The sequence below is a fragment of the Corvus cornix genome, chromosome 24, assembly GCF_000738735.6.
Source record: "Corvus cornix cornix isolate S_Up_H32 chromosome 24, ASM73873v5, whole genome shotgun sequence".
In the NCBI taxonomy this organism is placed as follows: domain Eukaryota; kingdom Metazoa; phylum Chordata; class Aves; order Passeriformes; family Corvidae; genus Corvus; species Corvus cornix.
Window position 1 is genome coordinate 2035074 of NC_046353.1, and position 18346 is coordinate 2053419.

Consider the following 18346-nt stretch of genomic DNA (forward strand, 5'->3'; position numbering starts at 1 on the left):
TGTTTTGAGCGGGGGCTGTTTGAAGCAAGCAACTTGCCCTTGAGTCCTTCCTTGTTGCCTTTCAAAATCCCAGGAACAGTCATTTTAGTGGAAAGGACAAGGGTCTGGCCCTCAGGAGGAAAAGCCGGAAGGAACAGAACAGCCCACTCGGGTCATCTGCTGCCAGCTCCTGGATGAATATTTCACCAGGATGCTTGGAAAAAAAAAAACCCTATAGAAAACAAGGTGTTGAGAATAATTTATTGATGGCTCAGGCCGCTGGGAGAGGAATGAAGGCAATTTTGGGAACAGCTTGGCTGAGCCCAGTGAGGGAAATTTTGCCTAAGCCCCAGGGAAACAGCAGCAGCGCTGAGGTCAACCTCATTTTCATTTCCCTTCCACTGGCAAAACTGTTTATCCTACAGAATGAGCTTTTAAAAGTCAGTAGTGGAGTTGCTGTGCTGGTCTCCTAAATTTGGGAGGGCCATTCCCACAGCTTTGTCCACTTCAGCCTTTTAATTGCCAAGTGAAAATGTGGACAAGTGCAGCATTAGAGCTCTGTAACTGGAGGAACCCAAGGCAGGGGCCATGAAAAAGCCCCACTAACTCTACCTCAACCTTAAATAAATGTTTGCTGTTCTTCTGATGGCCCCAGCTGATAAAAAGAGATAAAAAAGGGCTCACAGACAGGGAGAATGGGAGGTGCAAAGCCCTCTCCCTGTACAATCTACTCTCAAAAACTCTCACACTCAACAAAACCCTTTTCCACACCTGCGAGGGGGAAAAAACTGTATTTAGCCTTGCTCTCCTCCTGCTTTATAGAGATCATTAATTTTCTGGGTTAAGCTAAGCTGAAAGGGAAGTTGTCTTAATTACAGAAATTTAGTGAGACAAAGCAGGCGAAGGGGGTTTCTTGTAATTTGTTACCAATTAAGTGGGAGGGGAGGTTTATGTGCTTTTTGAGCGTGCCAGAGAAAAGCCGAGGATGTGATAGTGCTGTGTGCAGGTCTCATGGACAGAAAGGTCTCCTAGGAGAGAGACCCCTGGGTGTGATCAGGGGGCAGCAAGAGGGGTTGTCAGACGCTCTTTATGGGCTGGCTGTGACAATATGCTGGGTCAGGAGAGAGTTTTTCTTCCTGCTGATCTCCCAGTTCATGTGGCCACGAGACAGGAGCCCGTGAAGCATTGCCAAAGACACCAAGTGCAGTTCTGTCAGCCCTTCTGTTTGCACAGGTGAGGGCAAACAAATCCTTCTTTTCTTGCTGGCCCCTGTTTTGTGCTCACTCCTCACAGGTGGGGGCAGCTGGAGAATGTCAGGGCCAAAGGAAGGGAATTCCCTGTCTCCTTTTACCTTTCCTCAGCACCTGAACCAGGAGCTGCTCTGCTCCTGCTTTGTTCCCTGAACTCATTTCTAAGTGGCAAAAGGGAGGAGAACAAAACCAGCCTGGTGTTTTTTAACATATTTAGCAGCCGGTGCCCTTTGACTTCCTTCCCCAGTCCCACTGTGACTTTTCCCCAATCTAATTTATCTTTAACGAAGTTTGAAATTAAATTAGGGATAATGAACTAATTAAATTGAACTGGCACACGATTCTACCACCTTCCCCCACCTGACTTCTCCCAATTGCCTTCGTCTCCAGCATGACTCCATGCAATTCTTCATTATCTGGGTTACACCCTCCCCTCTCAGTTTTATTTCCAAGAGCTTGATTAAAGGGGATGTCAGCAATCTATCCATTTCAGACAGCCTGGCAGATTACCTTTAAACAGGCTTTATTTGATTGAATTAGGGAGCTTTCATTTCTGCCATGACTTACTCTCAACCCTTCTCCATCCCTCCACACCCAATTCCATCTTTTCTCCTGTTTGCAGAACAGCTCTTTGGGTAACAGGAGGTGTGCAGCAGCTGACCATGTCCCGTACTTTTAATCATCTCAGAATAATGAGTTCTTACTGGTCTGAAAGTGAAAAACTCCTTCTCAGCGACCCGAGCATTTCTCTGCTGTGTTTTTTGGGAAATCTGAAGATTTTACAGGTGAGAGTTGGATGGGTAATGGTTTTTTCTCTGCTTGGCCAAGCTGAAGGCAAACACATTTTTGCACTCATGGAATGTGCTCACCTGTGTTTTCCTGGCTGGGAAAAGGCCCTGCTGCTCAAAACCCCTGAAATTTTGGGCTGCTACTACCGTGACCCTCCTCATCTGCTGGTTTTGAATTTTGGGATGCAGCACAGGCTGATGGCCAGGAAGAAGCAGCTCTGTTGAGTGACAGCCACACAAAGCTGCTGTCCCACTGTGGAGCAGCCAGTGCAGGGGCTGTAGGTGTTGGGGGACAGAAAATACACTGGGAACCCAAAAAAGCAGCATTTCCTCATGGTGTTGGGAGCCTCACATCCTCTCCTCCCCTGGGTCTGAACTCCCCACTCGGGGCATTCAAGCTGGTTTTCCACTTCCAAGTATGGCCATGACTTTAGGTATCCCTGGGCATGTTCCTGCTCTGTTTGATGCTTTATCTGTGAGGGAGTTCTTGGATAATCCCCATCCTGAGTGAAGAACAAACACTGATGTGTCAGGGATGAGCAGGAACCAGTGGTCCTGAGCTTGGGCTTCTGTGAGGACAAAACTGAGGGCAGGTGGGACAGAGGGACTCGCCCCTGGGTTCAGGAAATAAAAAGATGGAGCTGAAATTCCCAAAATACAGAGCAAGAACCTATGAAGAAGGGTGCATTCAGACACATGCAAGTATTAATTATGCAGAAAACTTGCTCAGAACGTTGCATTCCTTCTCACAGCATGCTTCTCTCTTCCCCTGCTGCCTCTGGTACGTACCTGGTCTGTGTTCCTACAGCACCTCACACCATCAATCACCCCAAACATTTCCCTCCTCGCTGTTTCTCTCCCAAATCCTCCTCTCCACCCTTTTGGAGTGAAGGCAGGGCTGATATCCTCATTTAAAAATGGGAAACTAATAAGGAGCCACCTCTTTGCTTTACTTCTGCAATTTGGAAATGGGAACCTGAACCCTGGTCACTGATTTGTTGTGCTCCTGATCCAAGTCTGATGGTTTCCAGCTATTCTTGCTGCAACAGGGACAAGAAATTCCCAAGCAAAACCGAGAGCCGGAGTGTGGGGAGGTGAAGGGGGAGGAAATAATTAAAAAAGCATCAAAAAAATTGAAATTGCCCTGATCTGTGGTGTGTCTTAGCAGGGAGATTACACCTTCAAAGCGCCATATGACTGGCTTTATTTTTACTTCAGAGAGACTGGGAGGATTTCCAAATTTGGATTTGGAGGATTACTGTCCTTTTGCTGACAATAAAATTCCCCTCCCTGGGGAGGACGAGGCGAGACCTCCCAAGATGGATTAGGGAGCTCTTGCCTTGTTTGGAGCAGTGGGAGCAGCCCAAGAATCTGTTGGGAACGGGAGGTGAGGACACGAGGGACAGTGGCTGGTTCAACCACCCCTTCCTCAGGGCTGGAATTCTCATCTGAGACAGGATGCAGGAGGCTGGAAGTGCCTGGGAGCTGCCCAGCCCCTCTGTCCAGTGACAAACAGCCCCCCACACGCAAATGGAGAGAAGGAAAAACCAAACCAGTCCAAAACTTACTGTCCACTCTCGCTCGTTACGTCTACGAAGACCTTGATCCTCATTCTGGGAGCAGGAGTGGGTGAGACACCGCAAGAGAGAGAGGTTACGGATCTGCTCCGGCCGGGGCTGCTGCAGACACTCACCTAGGAGGGCTTCAGCTACGGCAGGGGAACTACAGGGCTGCTTCCAGCATGGGAAAACCAGGGAAACAGGGATAGAGGCAAACCGGAGCAGCCCCCTGCACACGTGGCACCCGGGTGTGTGTGTGCTGCACCCTCACCCACAGAGTTCCTCATCTCAGGGAGACCCTCAGCAACAGGATTGTCCAGGGGGCTTTGTAGAAATGCCATTTTCCTCCTGCTTATCCTCGTTTCCTTCCTTCCCTTTATCTTCTCCAAGCTGTCCCTTTCCAGCCCCAAGCTGCCGCTTCTCTTGAGCCTCCTTTGGTCTACCTGGGGTGACCAGGAGGGATTCAGGGACCTGCAAAGCACCTCTACATTTGCCGTCTGCCTTTTCTCTTTCCCTTTACACCCACAGCCCCTTCCTGCTGCTGGAAAGGCAGCAAAATAAAGGGGAAGGAGCAAGGCAGAACCTGGAGTCACCACAGCTTCGGGAATACGCGGGAGTGACGGAGAGCTGGAGCCAAGGAGAGGGGTACCAGTGGCATTTCCTTGGCCAAAAACTCTTCTCATCATCCAGCAAAGGTGGGAAAGGAGAGATGTCTCCCTTTCAGGGACCCGGTGGCTTTAACAACTGAGAAAAAGCGGTGATTATGGGGCAAGGGAATGTAGGAAGAGCTGAAGTCACCCCTTTCGACTAAAAAACCAGCATTCAAAGGGTCACTGGAGATGGTCCAGAAAAACCAACTGAGCCCTAATCACTCCCTGCCACAGGACCTGAGCTTGAAAAAGTTTGGTCACACTTGATCAGGAGAACAGGGCTCAGTCTGGGTCTAGTTTTGAGAAGGAGAACACCAAGGGAAACAATCTCTCTCCCAAGCACCCAAACTTGCCACCTGCACCAAGGCCACGCCACGCCAGCCCTGTTACTGTCGCATGCAGTCGCTCTCTGCCTGCCTCTTATCCACGGAGTCTCTCAGCTGCAGGAACCTTTAGGTGTTCCTATATTCTCTCACATCCTCTCCCACCTTGTTCTTTCACACATGCACATATGCTCCGTCTTCTCTACAGTTACTTCCACGTGCACACAAGCTCTTTTTTTTTTAATTTCCCTTTCCACCAGCCCCCTTTTCCTTTCCCTCCCCTCCTTGTCCTGGCCTGGAAAAGCCCTCTTAGCATCTCTGACTCCTGATTCCTCACAGGTGCTGCAGAAATTCCCCAAACCAGAGCAGGAACTTCCAACCCACCTGGAGCCGGGGGCAAACCCCTGCTCTGACACGAAGCCATGAACCCTCTGCCCCTCTCACACATGCCTGGCTGCAGGAAGCGAAGGGAAACACAGAGAAAAGAGCATGCAGAGAGGCAAGGCAAGGCAAAGGCATTCCTGGCAGCACCCCCAAACACCAGGGCAGTGGAGAGAGAGACAGAGCAGGCAGGGAGGGACAGACGGGATGCAGAGGGAGCGCTCCACAGGGAGGGAGGAATCCAGGGAGAGGGCAGCGGTGACTTTGAGGGGTGCAGTGAGGAAGGCAGAGTGCCATGTGTACCTTGAGGCCAGAACTGAGGGGAAAGGGCCTAGAGTGACATGCGCTAGCGTAAGTTGGGCTGGATGGTTGCATACTCGACTAGGTCTCCGCCAGCATGGATGGAGGTCCGAGGGCTGGGTGACGCGGCCAGAGCGGACGTGTCCAGCTCTGCATACTGGACATCACAGTCCTTGTTGCCAGGGTTCTGGAGAGAAGAGAGCAGCAAGGCGGTGGGGGGACACGAGGGAGGAGTCGGGGGGAGGTGGGGAGTGAGGACAGAGGGTCCGTGCAGATGGTGAGGGGTGAGACAGGACACGGGGGGTGAAGGGGAAGAAAGAAGAAAAGGGTGAGGAGGGAGAGGAGGAGGAAGAAAAAACAGTTAAAAAGAGGGAGGTAGGGAGGTAATGAATAATCAGTCAGGTAAAATCCCAAATCAAAGCAAAAGTCCCGAAGGCACTGCTCCCCCAAATGCAGAGCTGAGTGACCCAGCCCCGGCTGGCAGCACTCCCAGCCACTGCCCCTTCCCTGGGGCTGCTCCCAGCAGCATCTCGCTGCTCTCGTCTTCCACTGAACCCCTCTGGGATCAGCATTCTCCTTAGCTGGGGCTGGATCAGTGAATTCAGACCTTATCACGCACCTGAGCTCTCTGTTTTGACCCAAGAATTTGGGATTCATTGCAAACTCAGGTTTGGGGACATGAGTGAAAATCATTGGTTTGAGTTTTGGGGTTTGGGAAGGAGATACCAGGAGGGAATGGCTTTAAAGCCAGAACTCCAAAGGCACGGCCACAGGGCAATGACACTGCTTGGCCACCACGGCTGTTTCGCCCCGGTGTGGGGACTGTGGAGTTCTGAAGCGCCTCTTTTAACACGAGGCTTGGCTGCACAGCTTGGCACTGCAGATTAACTCTGCAGCACGGTTTTGTCATTGTAACACGGCCTAAGAGATGCTGAAAGCATCCTCCTTTGGCATGGAAATATTTCTGGGTGTTCCTTCCCTAAGCAGGCTTATCAGCAAGAACTGCATGAATGGAGTATTATCCAATTTGTCTGATCATTCCTAGCCGGGCATCCTTCATGCAAATACTAACGGGAGAAGCCTGGAAGGCAGGATGGCCCAGAGAGCTCGTGGCTCCGTGGGGAATACGGATCACCAGGAGGAGCCTCGGTGCCACACACCCACGGTGTGAGGGGGATCCTGGCTTCTTGCCCCGTGGAGTTTCTTTAATCCTCACTTTTAGGGCTGGTTTCGGTGCCAGCATTAGCCAGGCATCTGCTGAGCCTCTCTGAGAGGAGAGAGTTGTCTCATCCAAACAAAACAGCTTTCCAGGCTCTCTCTCCCCTTTCCAAAATGGCTGCACCGCATGGCAATGATGCAAAAGGCGTTTAATTTGAAAATGTTTTTCTCCTCTTTGTTTGGAAGTGTCCTCAGCCACCCACCAGCTGTGGCTGAGCCGTTTTCACAAGTTTATAGCCCTGTGATGAGCTGGTTGAGTGCCTGCTGCTGGAAGGGGTTGTTCAGTCAGTGATTATCCCTGCCTGCTGCGCTGGCCTGTGCCAGGGCTCGGCTCTCTGATCCTGCCCCTCAGCCACGGGGATGAGGGGAATGATGGGGAACGGGGCTGCAGCAGCATTCCCAGTGCTCAGCAAAGCTGGAGGCTGGAGGAGCAGAGGGCTGGAGGTCACCTCTGCCCTGCCCTTGGTGGCCAGATGGCAGTGGCGCGTTGCTGGCATGAAAGCTGCGCGTCCTATGGAGCCTCTGCCTCGTGTCTGGACCCAGAGCTTGGCCTGGGTAATAGGAATAGCAATGCCAGCTCCAGTCCCAGACCTAAACCTAGGCCCTGCAGAGCTCTTTCCCCTGAATTTTGTGTCTCAGTACCTCCCCTACTCCTGGAGAAAGGCAGACTAAGTCTCACCTCCTCACTCCTATCCTGTCTACTCTGCCTCACTCCTCTCCCGCTTCCTCCCCACAGGAGGTGTTTTCTCCATGGATTTCTCTCCCTTTCTCCCACTCTTGGGCTCCCTCCTGCTCCTTGCTGCCTGTTGAGAGCAGAATTTATTACAATATCAATAATGTGCCTTGTATACAAGGCCCGGCACTGCCTCACGCAAGCGCTCGGTGTAAATCAGCGCCATCGGCACCCCGGTAATTGCCCTGCAAACCCAGAGGAATTATTTTGCTGTCTGCAGCAATGAAACTTCCCCTTCTACCTGTGCAAATGGGCCCTGCTGACACGGACACTCATCACAGCTCTGCTCCTCCACTCACTCCTGCCTCCACCTCTCTCTGGCTCCTGCTGCCTCTCACACACGCCCGGAGCATCCACCTGACACAAAAGCACAGGCAGAGCACACCTGCCTGCACCCACACACCTCAAACACACTCTCCATCCCCTTCCTGCTCTGATATCCTCGCTGTTACCCCAAAATTGCTCCGAGAAATCACTGTAGGCAGCCCTGCCACCCCTACACGCACTCCTGCAGCCTCAGTGTCCACGCCGCTGTCCTCGGGCGTTTCGGGGCTGTCAGCTCTGTGCTGGCTTTCCCACAGCCTGCAACACCTGAAAATACATATTCATTCCCAGTTCTGCTCCCTCCTGCAGGTATCCTGACCCTGCTGACGTGCCCCAGCCTCTCCCTTTGTCCTGGTCCCCTGCCAGCACACGTCCACACACGCGTCCCTGCACACCCTCTCTGGAGGTTCCTCCTCCACCTGCCTCTTTTATTTTCTCCTGGCACCTCTCCCATTCCCCCCTCCCTCGCTCTTTTCCATCTCTAATCACTCCCTGACTCCCGTTCTAGTGCTGTGAAATCGCCAACCCCAGGCAGTGCCTTTCATGCCGCCTCGTGATAAATCTGGTTTATCCCAAATTACGAGGTTTTGCACAATTCATTTAAAGCTGAGTGCACCCTCCCCGTTTTCCTGCAGAATCCGCTCCCTTCCACTCTCATCTTCTTCACTCCCCTCCCAAGCCGAATCTCCGGATGAAGTACAGGCAGAACAAGAATATCCTGCCTTTCTGCTGTGCCTTTCCCTCTCAAGGATCCCAGAACCACGGATACCCCAGAGCAGCTGCCTGCATCTGCATTTTGGGCACGGTGGGAGCAGGGCTGTGCCAAAGTGAGCCTGGCAGAGATCAGGGATGTGCTTCCCTCCTCATCCTCCAGCTGACCCAGCCCTCGGGTGAAGGATTGGGCAGCTCTCGCTCCATCCCGTGGTGCTGGTTTGGTAACCACCACCATCCCTACTGCTGTTCCCTGGAGGTTCCCACTCCTCCGACTCCATGGAGGCTTCTGCAGTGAAAAAGGGGTGAAAAAAGTGATGCAGGTCACTTTTTTCCTTGCAGGGAGGAAAGCAAAGCTTGTTCCTTTGCAAAGCGTGGCCGGACAACACCACCCACCCCTGGCCTGGCTGTGGCAGCGCGTCCTGCCTGTGTGATCTGGGAAGAATCCAGCCAAATCAGCACTCCTTGGCAGCCAAGGACACCCTTCTCTCCCTTGCGAGTCCCAAACTGGAACAGCCAGCTGCCTGCCCAAAGGATGCAGTGGTTTAGCAAGGAATGGGAGCAAGCTTCATCCTGCTGCTGGGGCAGAGAGCCAGAGCACGGCGCAGGTACGTGATGGGTGAGCCTGACACGCTCCTGGCCAAGCTGACCAGGGACAGGGCTCATCCACAGCTGTGCCAGGCCCGTGCCAAGAGCTGTGGCAGCAGCTGGAGTGCCCCAGACACCACGTCCTCACTGCAGAGCCAGTTCTTCGTGGGCCAAATGAAACGAGAGCTCCACAGTCCATCACCTCCTGGCTGAATCCACGGGTGAGGAGCAGCCGGTGCCAGGCGTGGGACATGGAAATGCATCTTCTCCGGCCAGGACTGGGAGCAGCAAACTCTGTTCCCATGGTTACGGAGCAGCAACCCATCAGGCCCCATCTCACATCACTAACTCTGCCACTTAATTAACTGACTGCTTGTTATTTCCCAAAATGAGCTCCTCCATCCCCCTGCTTGCCTGAAATTCAGCTTCCAGAGGCTTTCCAAGCAGTTGTCTTGCTCCAACATCCTGCGTTTCATTTAAAACTCAGCAAGGATTAGAAAGAGCTGGGGACCAGCCCCAGGACTGAGGGAGGGCTCCAAGGGGGAGTTTTCCCTTAGGGATGAGGTAAATAGGATCACATCCACCCGGCTCAGCACAGAGCTGGGGCTTTTGATTTCCAATGCCCTCGGCACCTGCCTCGCTGCAGACTCGTGCCAGCTGAAGGGCACTGGGCCCTGTCCTTCCATTATCTGCACAGGAACACACCTGGCAGGGTCACACCGGGGTGAACTGGGTTGTAATTAGTGGTGTTCATAAAAAATCACTCCGGTCTGGGCTGATGTTTATACACCTTTCTCCAGCCAGGGAGTTGACGCTGCTGAAGCACCAGGCTGGGCGTGCAGTGCTCTGAACTCCTTGTGAGGAGGAGTTTGGGAGAGACCTGAAGGATTTTCACTGGGATATCTTGTCTCCTATGGATAAAAAGACAGAGCATCCCCATGCCACAGGGTGAGGGAGGGAAAGGATATTGTCCGAGGCCTGGGAGGAGGATGGTTTTCTGGTTTCTCATCAAAAAACCACTCAGATCTTACTTGTTTTCTGTTCCCTGTGCCTTTGCATCTCACATTTCCTCACTCCTTGCAAACCAGCCTTTCCCATGTGACTGCCAGCATCTCCTCCTGACCCTTAATCTCTCCCTGCTGCTGCTGCCTCACATTAACATCTCCCCATCTGAGGCTGAACAAATCCACACACCAGAAAAACAAAAAAAAAAGGGTTTAAAGAACTTGTTGTCAAGTGAGAGTCAAACGCTGGCACACTCTGCCCTGCAGATAATTGCTTTGTGAAGCTCTCACTGCTGCTTCCCGCAGCTGCAAACTCTAACAGGGGCTCCTTGCAGGAGGTGAGGAGTGGCCAGGGTGGGGTAGGCGGCTCTCAGGTAGAGAATTTGGGGTGGGCAGGGCGTTTTACTGAGGGATGAGCTGTAAAGGCACAGCTCTGGGACCTATGGACAGCTGAGATCAGAGCGTGGAGGCTGCTTTCCTCCAGGACAGGGCAGTCCTGGGCTGTGGATGGTGGGGATCTTTGTCTTTTAGGGTGAGAGGTCCTGTGAGCCAGGTGGGGCTGGGGTGAGGTGCCAGCAGCACCACTGCCACCCTCGGTCCTTACCACTTTGTCACTGTAGGGAGAGGGCTCGGGGGCTGCCATGTCATAGTAGGGAGTCTGCAGAGGGAACTTCTGGATCTCCTCCTCGTGTTTCATGTTGTCCAAGTGAACAACCTGGAGGGGAGAGAAGAGGGATGAGAAGAGCCAGGGTTATCTTCTGGCACAGCTTGGGGCAGCCTCGGCTTCAGGTGCCACCACAGCTGAACGCCAACCCCTTCAGAATTCAATATCCACAGAAGGGGTGCAGCAGAATCCAAGTTACAGCTTTCAATTAGTGCCAGACTCTGGGAATTCTGGGGGGACAAGTCACAGAGTCACTGAACCATAGAACAGTTTGGGTTGGAAGGGACCTTAAAGACAATTTAGTCCCAACCTCCCACTAGACCAAGTTGCTCAGAGCCCCATCCAACCTGGCCTTGAAAAATCCGTACTTTCTGCCCCTCAAACTCACGCCAGGGACTTCTTTGCTCTTGCAACCCCCATTTCCCAAAATCCAGGCACTGTGGACACTGCTTGGAATCAGATTTCCATGCCAGAGGAAGGAATTTGCGGGTTTTTACCTGGATGTCTTCTGGAGTCAGGTGGCTTTTCATGTCCTGTTTCCTCTTTGGTGGAGGGGCAGGTTTGTGGGACGGAGGCAGGTCAATCCTGCAGGGAAAGAAGAGGCTGCTGAGCAGAAAGCAGGAGAAAAGGTTCTGCTGCTTTGATGTGCCCAAGGGTCTGATGGTGTTTGTCACCAAAGTGCCAAGACAATCACATAGATTATCCTCAGGCAGCCCCCCGTGCCCTTTGTCTCACCCCAGTTAGAATTGTTAATGGAAATAAACTCCCTCCTAGCATTCTGTGCCTATTCCAGGCAGATCCCCATGCCAGGCTGCAGATCCCGAGGGTGCAGCTGGGATACCTGCTTGGGAATGGCTCCACATCATCCCATGGCACGTGGTTTGTGCTGTGGCTGGGAGGTGCCAGAAAGTGGTAACGAGGCAATGCCAGCCCCAATCTGGCAGTTTATCTGGGATGGTAGCCCTGCCATGGGCTTCCCAGTAGGAATCTGAATCCTCCTCATGGGCATGCTCTGCCAGGCAGGGACATCCATCCCTGACCCTCGCCAAGGATCGGCTTTTACCCCAGAGCATAGGGATTGGCAGCCACGATAATCCCAGCCTAGAGACTGTCTCTGCACATTCTGTTCACATGCACAGATGCGTCTAATCCTTTTACAAAACTTATTAAAACTCTGATCCACTAATTAGCTGGCTGCCCCCCTCCCTCCTCTCCGTGCAGACTCTGACGGGGATGGGCGCCTTCCCTTGGATTCCAGCGTGGGACCGGAATGTGCTGGTGGCAGGGAGGGCAGAGCAGGTCCTCGGGGCTCTGTAGAACATTGACTTCATGGCTCTACAGAAAAGAAATGCTATTACCTTCGGGATCAGCCTCCACAATAGAGGCAGCACCTCTGCAGAGCAGGGCACGGCTGTGTTTCTATTCTCAGCTGAAGTGGCTCTTCCCCGAGCCTGGTGGAGGGCCATTGTGGGAAGTGGATTGTCAGAATGCATCTCCATCACAGGCCCGCTGCTGTTGATGCAATTTCACCTTGTGGTACTATTTTTTTTTTTGTTTGTTTGTGTGCCTTTCTGCATCTCCTGCCGCTCCCCTGCTCCTCTCCCCAGCCTCTCCCGCTATCCTCCAGTGCCCTCTCTCAAATGGGATTAAATGGAGCACAAAATGTGCCCAAGGTGTAACAACAATGAGGTGGGGGGTGGGGAACATAAAAGCAACCTCTGGGCGCTGGGCTTTCCGTGCCTCCCCTGTGAGGTGGGAAGGGAGGGAGGGGGTGAGGAACTGGTGACAAGACAGAGCTGTTCAGCAGAGCCCAGGGTGAATGCTGCTGAAGAGGTTCCTGCTGCATAAAGTGACATCCACACCACTCAGTTCCCTGCTGGGATCTCTGCTGCCCTGTGCTGGGCAGAGCAAAGCAAGTCCTGCCCAAGAGGAGCCCCTGTGGTGGCCTCTGTCCCTGCCATGGCCTGAGTTTGTGTCACCCATAGGTCCAAATCTGCAATGCTGGTGGATGTGAACCCATTCCAGACTCTTTGGGGTGCATTCAGAGGAGCTCAGGGTCTATCAGAGACCCCTTTCTGATGGCAGGATGTGATTCAGTCTCACTCAGGAGCCTGAAGGCATTGAGAAAGGAGGAACAGGATTCTCTTTACGCATGGAAGGGACAGTGGCACTGAGCCTCTGCCCCAAGGACGTGCCACAGCAAACCCAGCACCTGGGGGGCATCCCTGTGATGGAGAGAGCAGGATAGGAAGCACCAGGAAGCCCCAAGGAAGGGAAGCGGATCAGAGGAACGAGACAGAAACAGCAGGAAAACGTTTTGCTGCCAGGTATTCCCCTTGTGCAGGTAGAGGAAGGGCCAGAGGTGCTGTCCCCCAGCCCCACAGCACCACCACCTCGGTGGGCAGGGATTCTGCTACTCACAGGTCGTTGTCAGTCCCGGAGCGGTTCTTCTGCTGCCGCCTGTAGACGATGATGACGGTGACGGCCACGCCGATGATGAAGACGGCGGCGATGACGCCTCCCACGATCCCAATGATGCCTCCGGGGGCACTCTGAGGTAGTGGCTTGTCTGCAACACACGGGAAGCACAGGGGAGAGGGTTAGAGCACCAGGAAATCCAGCTGGTACCACCAGGGATTCCAGGAGCAGAGGTGAGGATGAATTCCGAAGTTTTCCCGAGTGTCCCTGCCTGGCAGCTCCATGGAGGGAGCCAGATCCTGTTGAAACACAGAGCTCAGAGCTCAAGAGGAACAGAAATTGTGGCTACAATTGTGTCTCCAAGAGTTAAACACTTCCTCACTCGGCTCTGCAATTTCATCTTCAGGTGTTTATTCCTGGATCCGCTTTTCTGCCTTTGTTCAGGCCTCAAAGGAAGAAGGGTTTAGGGAATAAAGGTGCTTCCAAGCATTCATGTGGACCTGCTGCTTGATACTGTTGAAGTATTTTGAAAGCCTTCTGCTGGGCTTTGTCACAGCGTCCTCACTGAACTCCTGGTGCTGCTGGAATGTTCTTAAAATGAGCTAAGGAGCAATGCTCAATTTATTGACGTGGAGCAAGGGTTTGCACACCCCAACTCATTCCAAAAATGATGTCCTGAGTGCAGGATTTAGGGGCAGGAGGGAGATAGACCCAATCTTGCATTTCATGCCCTGCTCTGTGACCTGGGCCAGTTCCTTGGTGACAAACACCGGCCTCATCCAAAGGAAAGCCATCCCGTGGGCCTGATGGGAAAGTGCTTTGAAACCTGCGATAAAAGGATTTAATTTGCTCTACCTTCCAACCTAATTAAACTTGAAAACTAGCTAATTGGTACTTTGTACTTACAACTCCGGCAGTGATGAAAGGAGGAGATAATTGGGATGGAGGAAGAAGAAGGAGGAGGACGAAAAGATATTCAGGGGAGGGGGGCAAGACAGGGATGAGGGAACAAGGGGCTTTGTAGAACTCGTCTGTCACATCTAATTTTTGTACTTTTCTTAATGCCCTGGCTACTGGCTGCTCTTGGAGACCAGATTGGGCTCATGGACCTTATTCTGCAACAATTATGGCTTTGGCTACCACAGTGAGAGCCAGCATCTCCCCTAAACTACCCATCCCCAAGGCCTCGGAATTAGGCCCACTTTCCTGTGCAAAGTGATAAAACAAAATGAGTGTGGCTATAAAACATCTGCACACATTCCCAAACCACACAGGACAACGAATACAGGACTTTTCAGGGTGAAAAACCTGCCTTTTACTCCCACTTCCCCTCCACGGATCCAGCACTCGCTTCTCGCCCTGTGCCGGGTGCAATGGCAAAAGGGCTGTGCTGGATCATTTCCAAGAGAGTATTCCCAGATCTCCCCTCCCAGCCAGCCTTCCCCAGCTCTCAGATTTGCTGCTGTCATCCAGGAGTGAACTGAGGTGTGCAAACCTCTCCCTGGGAACCGCCCCCTGCTCTGGTCGATCCGGAGCCGCAGCGCGGAGCTCTGCCGCGGTGGCTGTGTGGGCACAAAGCACCGCAGCTCCCAGCGCTGCTGCTGAGGAATTCTCCCCAGGAATTGCTCTGACCCCGACGCCCCATCCCTTTTCCCACACCGTGCTGCTTTTCTCGTGCCAAACTGTGCCACCCCGGAGCACCCATCGCTCAGCATCCCACCCCCTCCCCGCCCTTGCCCGGTCCTTAATGAAGAGCTCCGAGCTGTGTGTCTTTGGTGGCAGCGTGCTGGAGTCATCAGAACTCACGGTGGCAGCCACTTTTCTTCCTCTTCCCTCCTCCATAAGCCACAACACCTTGTAAATAATATTGGTGCCTCCAGACAGCTCCCTCAGAGCTGACACGCAGCCATCCAAACCCCCCGGCCCAGCGTTCGGGGTTGTGGCTGTAAAGAATGTCCCAGTCACAGTGGCTGGGGCATTTCTGTGATGGATTGGCCCCTAATGGCTCTGGGGATGGCAGGGACCGAGCAGAGAAGGAGCAGAGAACATCAGCCTCCTGCTGCCACTGTAAATCAGGTGTGTGCAGGGGAGTGAGAGGAGAAAGAGGGAAAGGAATTAAATAAAATGGATCTCCAGGAGCTCAGGTGAGGCTGAGTGATAGCGGGAAGGGGCTGAGAAAATGCAGAGGGGGGGAAATATGGCAGAAGAGGGAGAGGTAAATATGGGGCAGTGGGTGAAGACAGTGAGGGGAGGAGGAGAGTAAGGAATGAAGGAGCACAAGGAGAACTGCAGGTGCTTCGGGCTGCTGTGAGAGCCCCTCCTCCTTTTCAGTCTCTCTGCGTGAACATCCCGGTGTCAGAGCCCATCCCAGGGCTGTGTGGCCTTGTAGGGGCAAGGACCAAACCCTGAGACAACAAACCGTGCCCCTGCAGGTGCGGCTCTCCTCGCTGAGGACAGTCTGAGCCGCCCGAAAGCGTTGCAGGGGTCCAGGCAGGGAGATGTGAGAGGTGACAGGGCAAGAAGAGGAAACCCCAGGAGATGGGGAAGATAAATGAGAGAAGAAAGTCCCGAGAGAGCAAGAAAATGCAAAGATTAGAAGAAAATGAGGAGTAGAGAGAAACCTTCTTTTATGCTTGCTCTTCCCTCTTTCTTTTATTTTTTTTTTCCCCTTTTTAACCTATTTTTTCATCTATATCCTCTGTTTATTTCCTCCTGGGGAAGAGCTGTGGTTGGTAGTTTGGAGGGCACCACCAGGGCTTTTCTGGAAGTCAGGGTGGCTGCAAGAAGGGGCGTTTCAAGTGAAAGAGGAGAACACCAGGAAGGCCTCAGGAGATGCCCACAAGTGCCAGCTGAGGATTCAGTTCCACTGACAGGGCTTTTGGGCAGCCCTGGGAAGATGTTTGCAAGGCTCGTGAATCAGGATCAGAATAAATTGGCAGGACAGCTCAGGGGCCTCCAGACAGGAGTGGGAAAAGGCTTTGCCAATTAAGAATGCAAACCCCCGTGCTCTGTGTCACGCTTGAATAATTTAAAACTCTCCAAAAAACCCCAAACCCCACAACTTTGTGTGAAGCAGTTGGCAGTGAGGCAGGTACCAGAGAACCCAGAGGGGCTCAGCAAACAGCTCAGTCTTATCTGGATGTCTGAGGGCTGCTGGGAAACTCCTCGTTCCTGCTGGAAGCTGAATTAATTCACAGTATTACAATTAAGGAGAAAAGAAGGGCGTCCCACCCCCAGTCTCTTTCAGAGCTGTTTTGTTCATTACTTTGTTCTCCCACGGCTCTTCTGGAGATGGAGGCAGACCCAGGGAAGGGAGGGAAGTGGTTATCTCTCCACGATGCATCATTCCCAGTCACCTGATGGCGTGTGCGTGCCTCTCCAAAAGGAGCCGCCAGCAGAGGAAGATCTTTGCACCAACCAGCCCCACTAAAACGTTCTGCGAGGTGCTGATACCGCGATTCACCAGCCCCAGAGCTCAGTTAAGCCACATTCCAAGGCTGCCAGTTGCTCCCAGCTCCCAGAGAATGAGGGATGCCCGCTGGACACGGATGTGTGTCCCGGCGGGATGCGGTCACGGCACAGAGCTAAAGGCGATGACAAACCCTTTGTCCCCACAGCCCAAACAGCCCCGGGGCTGGTGGCTGTGGCTGTGACTCGCTGCCAAGAGCCAGGGCAGCGTTTCCCGGCGGAGAGACAAAGGGACAGAGCCATCCCCACGCGGTGACACGGTGCAGCTGCGGGGAGCAGCCGTCAGTAATCACCGAGGCACAGAGGGACAGGCAGCTTGCGGGAGAGCCAGAGAGATGTTCCCCAAGGCAGAGTGCAGCCAGGCAGAGATGGATCCACTGGAAAGCATCCAGGGAAGGGTATGGCACAGCGGGAATGACTCACTGGCTCTTGGTGTGGAGGAATTTGTGAAAGGAAAGGAGAGATGGGCGTCACAGTTTTGGAAATGAGGTCTCTTCCCTCAGAGCTGCTGGAGTGGCTGGGACGTTTACTGGGACGTTTACTGGGACATTTGCTGGGACATTGGGGTCGTGAAGCAGCCTGGCTGTTCCTGGGATCAGAACTTGGGAATGGGATATGCTACATCCCCACCAAGGGTCTGGGCCTGTCTAGGATTGGTTTTGTAAAGCTGGGCTCAGACAGCTCATTCTGCACTTAGTGCACCCACAGTGACATCCTGAGCAGGTGGGGAGGAGCAGAGCCGTGGGATGGGGTCTGGGCAGGCAGGAAGGCTTCATCTGGGGGAGAGGACTGGCGCTCTGACATTTTCTCTGTTCTGAGTGTCTGCCATGAATTCAGCAGCCCCAAGGAGAGCCTGAGCTCTCTCTCATTGCTGAGGCGCTGAGCAGCATCCCCCAGGTGAATCTGGAAGCTGGGCCAGTCTCAGGGCTGATTTACAGCAGCTGTGAGTGGAGCTACTTTGCTCCAAGAGAGCTGCACACCCTTGTCCTGTCTTTGCCCCCTCCTAAATCCAACCTGATCCCTCTCTGCTTCCCAGCAAACCACCGCACAGCACACACCACCTCTGATAAAGATCTGCCTGCACCCATAGCCAATTCCAAAGCAAGGTTCCCTTCCCATTTATCACCTCCCCACACCGAGCAAATCCCCATCTATTTTATGGCTGGCTGAGGCACTCAGCAAGGGCCTGCCTTGCTCACAGCCACGTTGCAGAGCCACGGGAAGGGATTGTGATCCTTCTCTTCTGTGCTGGCAGCTCCGAAGCTCCTGGAGCAGCCAGCCTTGCTGGATTTAGTGTAACCTCGGTGCTCCATCCATCCCTGCTCACAGCATTTACAGCAAAGCACCCTGTCCCCGTGCAGTGACAGCCCAAATTAAGCCCATCCCCAACCTGGATTGTCACCCTGACCTGCTGGAAGGAGTCTTTGCCGGACTCTTTCCGCCTGCTGCTCCTTTGAGCGAGACAATGAGCTCAGATGATGCATATTTATAATACACCCCACCTGACACATTCCAGGGAGCCTGAGACAAGTTCACAGAGCTAAATTAAACCGAGTTGAAAAGCTTGGCAGAACAAATACTTCCCCGGTTTGGTTCTGAAGGCAGGAGCAGGATTGGCTAATTTGAGACACGCTCCAGTAGAACACACACCCCCAGGTACAAGCTGGTCCCCAGCCGTGCTGTGATGCCTTTTGTTTGCAAAGGGTTAATGGAAAGCGGCTCCCAGGAGAGCCCGAGCCGAGCTGGTGGAGCTGATAGGCCAAAAGGGAGGATAAACAGCAGGGCTGGCAAGGCACTGGGGGTTTTAAAGGGATCTGAAGTCTGAGGGAGGAGAGGTGGGGTGGGTTTCTCTGGGGGCCGCTCTCTGGGCTGTGCATGTTCAGTGAATCCCTTCCAGGGACAGCCAAGCAGCCAGAGGATAAAAGGGATTAAGGAGGGCAAGACTCTGCTGGGAAAGCTGCTCCAGTGGCACTGGACCATGAGTGTGT

The 18346-nt window shown here is 53.3% G+C and overlaps 1 protein-coding gene across 6 annotated transcripts in view; it reads right to left on the bottom strand.

Moving 5' to 3' along the window:
* NECTIN1 (nectin cell adhesion molecule 1) overlaps window positions 1-18346 on the bottom strand; it is a 91559-nt gene that overhangs the window by 4878 nt on the left and 68335 nt on the right. The window contains exons 6-10 of one of the 6 annotated variants that reach the window (XM_039565029.1): window positions 12894-13041; window positions 10970-11057; window positions 10413-10523; window positions 5308-5417; window positions 3586-3630 (exon numbers count right to left, since the gene is read on the bottom strand). In XM_039565029.1, coding sequence (XP_039420963.1) covers window positions 3586-3630; window positions 5308-5417; window positions 10413-10523; window positions 10970-11057; window positions 12894-13041 — 502 coding nt within the window. Of the gene's footprint in view, window positions 1-3585; window positions 3631-5233; window positions 5418-10412; window positions 10524-10969; window positions 11058-12893; window positions 13042-18346 lie in introns of those variants that run through there. The other 5 variants (XM_039565033.1, XM_039565027.1, XM_039565031.1 and 2 more) reach the window with 5 other exon arrangements.